Genomic DNA, 9860 nt, shown 5'->3' on the forward strand with positions numbered 1-9860 from the left:
TTCACTCTTACTAGATGCTTCCTTGACATACAACCATGGTTGACATACAAACTTACTAGATGCTTGACATAGAAACTTACTAGATGCTTGACATAGAAACTTACTACATGCTTGCACTAGCTATGACATACAACCATGCTTGACATTCTCAATTTACTAGATGTTTGACATAGAAACTTACTAGATGCTTGCACTAGCTATGACATACACCAATGCTTCACATAGAAACTTACTAGATGAATCTCACACATGCAACCTCTTATCCTTTTTGCAGCTTCCGTCGGTGGGTTCGAATAACCACGCTCATGCGTCACCAAATGATGGAGCCTTTGCTTCACCATCGTGTCATAGGCCGCCTTTTTGAGGAGTTGTGCTTCGTCATGTGCTTGGACTTGAGCTTCACTTGTGGTTGTGACTTGTGCTTGGACTTGATGGACTGTGGTTGTGAATTTGTGACTTGTGGTTGTGATATTTGACTTGTGGTTGCGATATGTTGTTATTTGAGTTGTGGTTGTGATATAATGTGTGAAAATGGTTTCGTTGTGATATATATGTGATTATTGTGATGTTTGTGATATATATGTGACATGTGATATATATTTGAACTGTTTGTGTCAGTGGAATGCAAAAAACAAAAAAAAATGCAATTTCGGTTGATTTGCCGAGTGCAATGGTCATGGCACTCAGCAAAGCTGGGAAACTTTGCCGAGTGTTAGGACATTGCACTCGGCAAAGATTTTTTTTAAAAAAAGCAAAAAATCTTTGCCGAGTGCCAAGCTAGGGAGGCACTCGGCAAAGAGCTTTTTAAAAAAATTAAAAAATGGCTTTGCCGAGTGCGCGCCGCCGTGGCACTCGGGAAAGAGTTTTTTTTAAAAAAAATAAAAAAATGTTTTTGCCGAGTGCCTTGCCGCCGCGGCACTCGGCAAAGAGTTTTTGAAAAAAAATAAAAAATGTCTTTGCCAAGTGCCCTAACTGTCGGCACTCGGCAAAGGCGCCGTCAACGGAGCAGCGCCGTTGACGGCTGCTTTTCTTTGCCGAGTGCCGCCGTTGGCACTCGAAAAAGGCTTTGCCGAGTGCCCGACAAATGGCCCTCGGCAAAGAGCCTCTTTGCCGTTAAAATTTTTTTCGAGGGCTCTTTGCCGAGGGCGGCACTCGGCAAAGCCTTTACCGAGGGCTTTTGGGCCTTTGCCGAGTGCCCTGGGCCCTCGGCAAAGAGGGCGCCTCCGGTAGTGTTATATTGATCCAGGACTCGTTAAAATAAGCGAAACAACAATTTTTCAGTCACGAGACATTCGAGTGACAGAATTGTAGGATTGTTGATCAACTCTCGAGCGGATTTGTTAACAAGGGCTAGTAGAATGATATTGGTCAATAATATATGCGAAGTCTATGCTGGTATATACTTGGCTTTGGACAAAATATGTAGGAATATACCTTCCACCTCTGGCAATCAAGGCTATTGACAAAATATGTAGGAATTTTCTTTAGACAGGAAGGGAAGATTTGAAAAGTGTGTCCATTATATATTGCTCGGTGGCTTGGGGGTGAAGTTTGTTGCCCTTTTAAACTTGGTGGACTGGGTTCTTCCCTGCATCACAAGGGTTAGTCACATGTTGTAATTGATCATTCAATTCATGTGATGAGCTCTTACTAGTTTTAGTTTCTTCATTACAAAGCATGTTAGTGGGAAAAGGCATGGTCTTGTACAAGTTTTCATGAGCAACACTAAGCTCCTCATGAGTCAATTTTAGCTCTTCGTGTGAACAGACAATAACATAAAGTAGATGCTTTTGTTGTTCATATAAATTCTTTAGAAATAAGTTTCCATTTTACAATTTTATTGTTTTAGCTATCTCATTTTGTAAAGTTATGTTCATGCTAGCAAGTCTACTAACAAGCTCATCATATGCAACAAGATCAACTATATTAGCAAGTGATACCTTTGTGTCACCTTGTGACAAGAAGCAATGTGGTGATGTGCTTGTAGTAGCATCATAATCATCAACCGAGCATAACAATCACCACCATCATCAAGTGCGCTTGAGATAAAACTATCATTTGCATCACTTGAGCCATTATTGTCAACCAACTTGTCAAGTGAACTTGTGGTAGATCTTTCATCATCATCACTTGACCATGGGTGGAGCAATCCTCCACAAACCACCGTGTTGTAGATATGCTCAACACCATCAACCGCAACCTCCTCCTTGTGCTCATCATCATCAACATAATCAATAGAGATTGATAAGTCCATACATCCCATCAAGATAAGTCCAATGTCTCATCAAGATAAGTCCAAATGTCATGAGTGGTCTCCTTGTACAAGATTTCCTAAAAAATTTCTTCACTCAAAGATTGATATAAAAATGTTAGTAGTTTGGTCCTCGAGGTGTAGGCATTTCTCTTGTGCTTTGGTTAGGTTCTTTTCAACCACCGTGTTGTTCTTTCTTGGCAGTTGGATGCATGTCTACCCTTTCATCACCCACCAACCATTTTGCTTACTCTGATGTTTGATCTCTCAACCACACCCCAATCTACTCCATTGCCGCATATTAACCGTACCATATTGCGGCCTCTGTCTATGCGCTACTGCTTGTTATTTTGTTGTCGTCATTCGACTAGAAACCCGTAGTTATCTCAGCCATTTGAAAAGCCACCCCATCGAAAGTATATAGAAAAATGTTTATCAGGTTAAAATCGTGGGGGGTCTTTAGCCATTTGATGCATGGCTAGATTTCGTAAGAGCAATCATTATTAGCTCTAACCTTGCGAGCTATATATGTACTAGATAGATAAAGTGCCATAACATAATGCTCGAAACACATGAAAGTAGTGAGGTTTTGAGGTGCGAGTTCTATTTGTTTGAGCCATTAATTAGATTGATCCACGACTTGTTAAAATAAGCGAAATAGCAATTTTTCAGTAACGAGACTTTCAAGTGATAGAAACCCAATTTCATCAGCCTATTATTGTATAGGATTGTTGATCAACTCTCAAGCTAGAAAAGAGGATTTGTTAAAAAGGGCTAGCAGAAGGATATTGGTCAATATATGCGAAGTCTATGCTGGTATACTTGGCTATGGCCATTGACCTTCCACCTCGGGCAATCAAGGCTATTGACAAAATATGTAGGAATTTTCTTTAGAGATGAAGGAAAGATTTGAAAAGTGTCCATTATATATTTGCTCGGTGGCTTGTTGGGCACTATGAATGGGATGGTTATAATTGCAAAAAACAGAACCTAACCGTTAGGAGCACATTCTTACAATCAACTCCACTAGAAAGGTCCCCTAAAAAAACTCCACTAGAAAGGTCATCTATCCTTCACTAGGCCGTTTAGGAGCTGGAAAACACTGAGAATAATAAGTTTTCAGGGCCTGTTTGGAATATAGGAATCCAAACCAGAGGAATGGAATAAAACGCAGGAATCAGATAGGAGGAAAATAGGAAACCAGAGGAATGGAAAAGTGTAGGTAGAGGTGTTTGGAACACAGCGAAAAAAACACACGAAACGAGATTTAAACACTGTTATGTTTTCACTTATAAAAAAACGTAGGCAAGCACACGGTCACCCGCCGCTCGTTCTCCAACACAGGTTCTGCTGCCTCGGGCACACGGGAAGGAAGCAAAAACCAGAGCTTTGAGCCAATGTTTATTTTCCCGTGAAATCTCGTTGTCGCTACAGTATTCCAGAGGAAAGGGTCTGTCCGATTCCTTTGATCCAAACATCTGCTCGTCTTTCTTTCCTAAGTTTTTATTTCCTTCATTTTTCCTATGGAAATCCCGTGATCCAAACGACCCCTCAATGTACACTTAGGCTTAGCCTCCATTTCTCCACCACTATTTAAGATCTCGTTTGACACAACTTCTCCAATAGTTTCATGAGCTGTTTAAAACTACTTTATGCTAAAGGTGTATTTCTGAAACATCTTCAAACATGCGTTCATAAGGAGTTGGTTCGGGATAAAACCGAAAATTGTTAGTGCCGTTTGGCTGCACTTTAAGGCCCCATTTGCGTGCTCTTCAATTCGGCTTGATCTGCTTCTTTTTTTATCCGGAACAGTATTTTTTTCTCGCAGATTCCTTTAGATTCCTCCAAAATTCTACCCAGCGAACAGGGCCTAACACGGCTTCCGCTGCATTTCTTGTGAAAGTGAAAAACCGTAGGATGGCTAGCAAGGAGGGCTGCAACTAGCTGCCGAACGGGCCTGTTGCTTCTCCCGGCCTCAACTTGCTTTGGTAGACCCCTGCATGGGTAGGTCCAAGTTGTAAGAGCATGGTTTTAAGAAATTCACATGTAGAGGTGTTATGTCAAACGGTTCATCGAAACGACTTCAACTTTATCGGTAGAACACAGCGAGGACCAAGGAAAAACTGAGCACAGAACAGAACACAGCGAGACAACGAAAAAAAAAGCGTGGCGCTGTGGCCCTGGCCAGCTGGCGCGGAGAGGGAGAGAGAGAATCGGGTCGTGTCCGTCCGTTCAGATCCACCACACACCACAAATCCGCCACCGCAATCGCCTCCCTCCACAACCCCCCCTATTTAATGCCACCCCGCCTCCTCCGCCCCTCCCAAACCAAACCCGGCGCAGCGCACAACCCCCAACGCACCGCACCGCCGCCGCTCGCCGGAGCAGAAGACAGGAGAACCCCGGGGCGCAGGCCTCGGCAGCTTCCGCGACCCCACCGCTGCGATCCAGCAACAGCCTGTCCCCCTCCCCTCCCCTCTGGGCGTGGCCGAGTTGTAGGCATCACGGCTAGCGTTGCAGCCCCCCGGCGCGGCCCCCCAGCTGCGCAGGTGGAGCCCACGGGGACCATCGCCTCCGCCGTCGCGGCCAGCCCCGCCCCGCACGGCGGCCGCGGGGCGCTGCCCTCGGCCGGAGGAAGCCCGTCCGATCTCCTCTTCCTCGCCGGCGGCGGTCGCCTCTGAGCCGCAGCCGGTCCTTTCTCTCACCCCCTTCCTTTCCTAGCGAATAGTCCATTAGCTAACCCCCGACCCCGACGAGTTCTCACCCCGAGAGTGACCGAGCCACCGGCGAGAGTAACCGACCCACCGGCATGGAGATGAAGCTCACCATCAAGAGGGTGCCCACCGTCGTCTCCAACTACCAGGACGACGCCGACAAGCCGCGCGCCGGCTGCGGGAGGAACTGCCTCGGCGACTGCTGCCTGCCTGGTGAGCCACCTACCCCGCCGCTCGCAGGCTTTCGCTTTGTTTTACGGTCAATCTGACGTCGTTTTCGTCCGCGCAATACGATTGAAAATCTTAGAATTATTACGATCTTGGATCCTGTCCCATTTTAAATTGTGCCCCGAAGATTCGTGCATGATTCGTTCAGAAAATTCCCAAACTTTGTACAGTAAAAGGTGTCGTTTGTGCTCCAGAAAGTTGGGGGCCTTTGCACCTAAACAATCGCAACAGGGTTTTCCTTTTTTTATCTGCACTATTTTTACTCATCCCTCCGGTTAAAAATTGTTACCGCCACTGGTTTTGGGTAACAACTGGCTGTTGTTATTACCCCGCCTCGAATTGGGTTGGATTAAATAAGGATATAAATAAACAAACATCTTAGGCAACTGTAGATATTTATCATGGAGTCTGTTTGGCGGGACTGAAAAATAAGCCAAAATACGAGCCTGTTCGGTAGGACTGAAAAATAAGCCAAAAATACTGTTCCGGCTGACTGTTGCGAGGGAAAAATACTTATCTGTCTGGAAACACTGTTCACGTGACTGGGCTGGCCAGCCAGCCACCAGTCACCAGCCAGCCGATAATTCTCAGCCGGAACCCCAGGCCATCATAACTGGCCTTTTGTAGTATTATGTGCCTATTGTATGCCTCACTTGAAAATATGGTTTGTTTTATAACTCAGTAGAAACCTCACTGAGACATCAGCTCTGCATGTACAAAAAACTAGTATTATTTGCTTCACCTGACATGAAAGTAGCAAATTATGCTGCACTTTTATTTGACTGACATTTGCATCTTTCTTTGAGCAGCTTCCAAGCTTCCCCTCTACGCGTTCAAGTTGGATCCAGCAAAGCAATTGCAGGAGGAAGCTGCTTCAACCAAGTTGCTTGTTGATATCCTCCTTAGTGAGGTAAATAAAAGCTTGTGGCTTTTGTTGGACTTCAACTGTGCTAGTTTTAGGATGTGATATATTAGGAATCAAATTATCTACATCTAGTCTAGTAAGAAATATGCATCTCTCTTAAGAAGTTGGGGAAACATATTTGGACCATTCTTGTATTGAGGTGTGGAAAACCTGCCAGGCACAAACCAAACAAGCCCTAAGTCGCAGTAGCAAACGCACGCTTGTATGGCTTGTAAGATGATAGTTGCTGCAAGAACAGTGTCTAATATCTTCAAATATGGGCCATTCTTATTTTGATTAATATATACCTTACAATGGCATTAGAATTGGCACTGTGAATCTAAATGTCGAACTCTGGTTTCGAATGATATATGGACAGTTTTACTTTTTGTTCTGTACCACATTCTATAAAAGTAGGAAATACTTTATTGTGAAAGTTTGCTGAAATAGGTGGATAATGAAGTCTACTTCTAATATTTATCTTTTCAGGATTCAGATTCTGAGTTTAGTATTTTGCTTTGTATTCTGGCAGTGGGAGGACAGGATGGCCCGAGGCTTATTCCGCTATGATGTCACTGCTTGTGAGACCAAGGTCATCCCTGGCAACCTTGGGTTTGTTGCACAACTCAATGAAGGGCGCCACCTTAAGAAGCGCCCTACTGAGTTTCGTGTGGACCGTGTGCTCCAGCCATTTGACCCTGCCAAGTTCAATTTCACCAAAGTTGGCCAGGAAGAGGTTCTCTTCCAATTTGAGAATGGCGATGGTGATGACAGCTATTTCCTGAATGACGCTCCAATCATTGCTGTTGATCGTGCCCCAAATGTTGTTGCTATCAATGTACATCTCTCATTCATTCACACTGACAATCCAACTTTTATTCTATCTCGCCTATTCTTGTTTCCAATGACTGTTTGCGATGGTTTGCAGGTGAGCCCAATTGAATATGGACATGTGCTTCTCATTCCTCGTGTTCTGGACCACCTGCCTCAGAAGATTGATCCAGAGAGCTTCTTGCTTGCACTGCAAATGGCAGCTGAGGCAGCTAGCCCGTACTTCAGGCTTGGTTACAATAGCTTGGGTGCCTTTGCCACCATCAATCACCTCCACTTTCAGGTATTAAACTTCTGATGGTATCTAAATTTACTTCTCACCACAAAATCCTAACCAAATAGGAGCAGTATTGTGAACATAGTGTTATTGTGGTAACTCCTTTTTTTTTTGAAAATGTTGTTTAGTACTGACTACTGAATGATAATTTCTTGTTTTCTTTACAGGCATACTACTTGTCAGTGCCTTTCCCTGTCGAGAAGGCAGCTACCCACAAGATCCCTCTTTCTGAGGACACAATGAAGAATGGAGTGACCGTGTCCAAGCTGATAAATTATCCTGTGAGAGGCCTGGTATTTGAGGGAGGGAACACACTGGAGGACCTGGCAAATGTTGTTTCCAATGCTTGCATTTGGCTGCAGGACAACAATGTGCCTTACAACGTGCTCATTTCTGACTGTGGCAAGAGGATCTTCCTGTTCCCCCAGGTAAAATCATTACACAATTTCGTAGCTTTGTCAAATCTGGACCGAATTGCTGGAAATCTCTTTATCATGTTCTAACAAACTTCTATCTGTTCAATAATGCAGTGCTATGCAGAGAAGCAGGCTCTGGGCGAAGTGAGCCAGGAGCTGCTGGACACTCAGGTGAACCCAGCTGTGTGGGAGATCAGTGGCCACATCGTGCTGAAGCGCAGGAGTGACTATGAGGAGGCATCTGAAACCTCCGCGTGGAAGCTCCTCGCCGAGGTCTCCCTCTCTGAGGAGCGCTTTGAGGAAGTGAAGGCGTATATCTTCAGCGCTGCTGGCCTGGTTCAGTCTGACGAGGAAGAGGAGGAAGCCAGCGAGGGCGAGGGCACCACCACCTTTGCTCCTGTCCCGGTTACCCCTCTGCCTGTCGCTGAAGGCTGCATCGTCCGCCAGTGAGTCTGTGGACTGGCTGTTGTGTCTTCCTGGTCGCCATAACTGTGCTGGTAATAAAGCTCTGTTGGTACTGTATAATGCTTGCGAGCGCTGTGCTCTGCTGCTACTTTGCTCTCGTTTGTGTCCTGCTGCTCTCGTGGTGAACTCGGTAATTCAGTGCTCTGCAATATTAAGCAGAGGCTATTGTATTGTTTGGGTCGTTTGTTAATTATTATTACTAGAACTAAATGAAATGTGATAAACATTACTAGTATCCGCTGTAACACCCTAAAAAGTTCTCCTTTTGAAATAGATGAAAATTGAATTAATTAAGCAATTTTGGTGCTCATGAAAATATAGGAAAATAATATTTTTTCTTAAATTAAAATTTATCATAAGGCTTAGCAACATTTTTGTGTATATATGCTGCTGCATATTTATTTGTGATGATTGTGTTTGATCAAAATTTCGAAATGATTTGAGTTTGGATTAAATTTGGATTTGAAAATATGTTTAAAAAGATAAAAAAAAGAAATTCTTTTCCTCCTCTCTCTTTGTCCTCGGCCCAGCAAGCCTAGCTTCACCTCGCCGACCAGCAGCCCACTCCCTCAGTCTTTTCCGTGGCCCAGCTTCGCTCCATCCTGCTCGGCCTGCCCAGCTCCCTCGCATTGGCCCAGCTCTGCCCTCAGCAAGCAGCCTAGCCAGCTGGCCTGCTTCCGCCTCTCTTCCCCGCAGCCCGCTTCCTCTCTTCCCTTTCTCCTTCTTGGGCCGGCCCAGTAGCCACGCCACCACGCCCCTTTATCCTCTCTCCCCCAGACTGCTCGGCCCCGCGCTCCGTGCCAATGCCACCTCGGGCCCGCGTGTCAGCGCCATCATCTCCTTCCTCACATCGTCTTCCTCTCTCGTCCACGCCGGACTCTGCACCGTCGCCGCGTAGGAGTCTGATGCCGCCCCGCCTCGTCCGCCTTGCCTTGCGCCCCACGTTGCTTCCCGGCCATAAATAGCAGCCCCGCACCGTGCCGCCGAAGCCGCCTCGCCTAGTCCCGAGCTTGTAGCCGCCGGGTCGAACCCTAGCCGCCGCTCCGCCGCGCACCGCACCATCGCCGTCCACTCCACGCCGCCTAGATTGGCCGAGGTGAGTTCGCCTCGCCGTCCTCTTTCTCCATGTGTTTCCGGTTTGCTCTCTCGTGGTCTCTAGGGCCGATTTCAAGCTTCAGCGACGAGCTCTCGCTGCCGGCCATGTCCACCGCCATGCTCGGCTCCGTTTCTGGCACGGGCCTCTCCTCTCTCTCCACGATTCTAATCTGAGCCGTCCATCTTAGATCTAACGGCTTAGATCTCACCGTACCCCTTCGACCGACAGTTTTGCAAAAGAACCCCTGCCCTTTTCTAGTATAGAACCCGTCGTTCCTACAGTTTATCTAAAGAGCCCATGCTTTTTGATAAAATAGTATCCGCAGTCCTCCTACAGATCCAAAATTCGATTTTATTTATTTTAAATTCGAAAATCAAGTTCCATCTATTTACAAAATTGCCACTATCTTCAATAGGCCATATTTTCTCCGTTTTAGCTCCGATTTGACCCGTTCAAGTTGCGTTAGATTCGTAATGACAAAATCTATGCATTAGTATCAATGTTTTCCATGTCAAGAGTTCTAGAATTTCATGGTTTAAATCCTAACTTGAATAATGATTATGCAACTAGATTTATAAATAAAATAAATAAGGCTTATAATTTTTCTTTTCTCCTTTAAAACAAATCTATCTGTAGTTGAATCTTGTTCACCGTAGCTCCGATTAGCGTGTTTTTGCG

At 45.4% G+C, this 9860-nt stretch overlaps 1 protein-coding gene across 1 annotated transcript; it reads left to right on the top strand.

Annotated features, from left to right (window-relative positions):
• Positions 1-4563: 4563 nt before the first annotated feature.
• LOC136509345 (GDP-L-galactose phosphorylase 2-like) lies at positions 4564-8321 on the top strand. Its single transcript, XM_066504167.1, has 6 exons — positions 4564-5178; positions 6003-6103; positions 6630-6935; positions 7026-7211; positions 7373-7633; positions 7736-8321. The coding sequence occupies exons 1-6, from the start codon at positions 5061-5063 to the stop codon at positions 8069-8071; spliced, it is 1308 nt and encodes a 435-aa protein (XP_066360264.1). The 5' UTR covers positions 4564-5060; the 3' UTR covers positions 8072-8321.
• The last annotated feature ends 1539 nt before the right edge of the window (positions 8322-9860 follow it).

Source organism: Miscanthus floridulus, chromosome 15 (genome assembly GCF_019320115.1).
Source record: "Miscanthus floridulus cultivar M001 chromosome 15, ASM1932011v1, whole genome shotgun sequence".
NCBI lineage: Eukaryota > Viridiplantae > Streptophyta > Magnoliopsida > Poales > Poaceae > Miscanthus > Miscanthus floridulus.

What these genes read in the sequence shown, in the direction of transcription:
- LOC136509345 (XM_066504167.1), top strand. Translation starts at nt 5,061, where the DNA reads ATGGAGATGAAGCTCACCATCAAGAGGGTGCCCACCGTCGTCTCCAAC. An exon ending in CGGCGACTGCTGCCTGCCTG is followed by an intron (nt 5,179 to 6,002) that starts GTGAGCCACCTA and finishes TTCTTTGAGCAG; the next exon opens with CTTCCAAGCTTCCCCTCTAC. An exon ending in TTGATATCCTCCTTAGTGAG is followed by an intron (nt 6,104 to 6,629) that starts GTAAATAAAAGC and finishes GTATTCTGGCAG; the next exon opens with TGGGAGGACAGGATGGCCCG.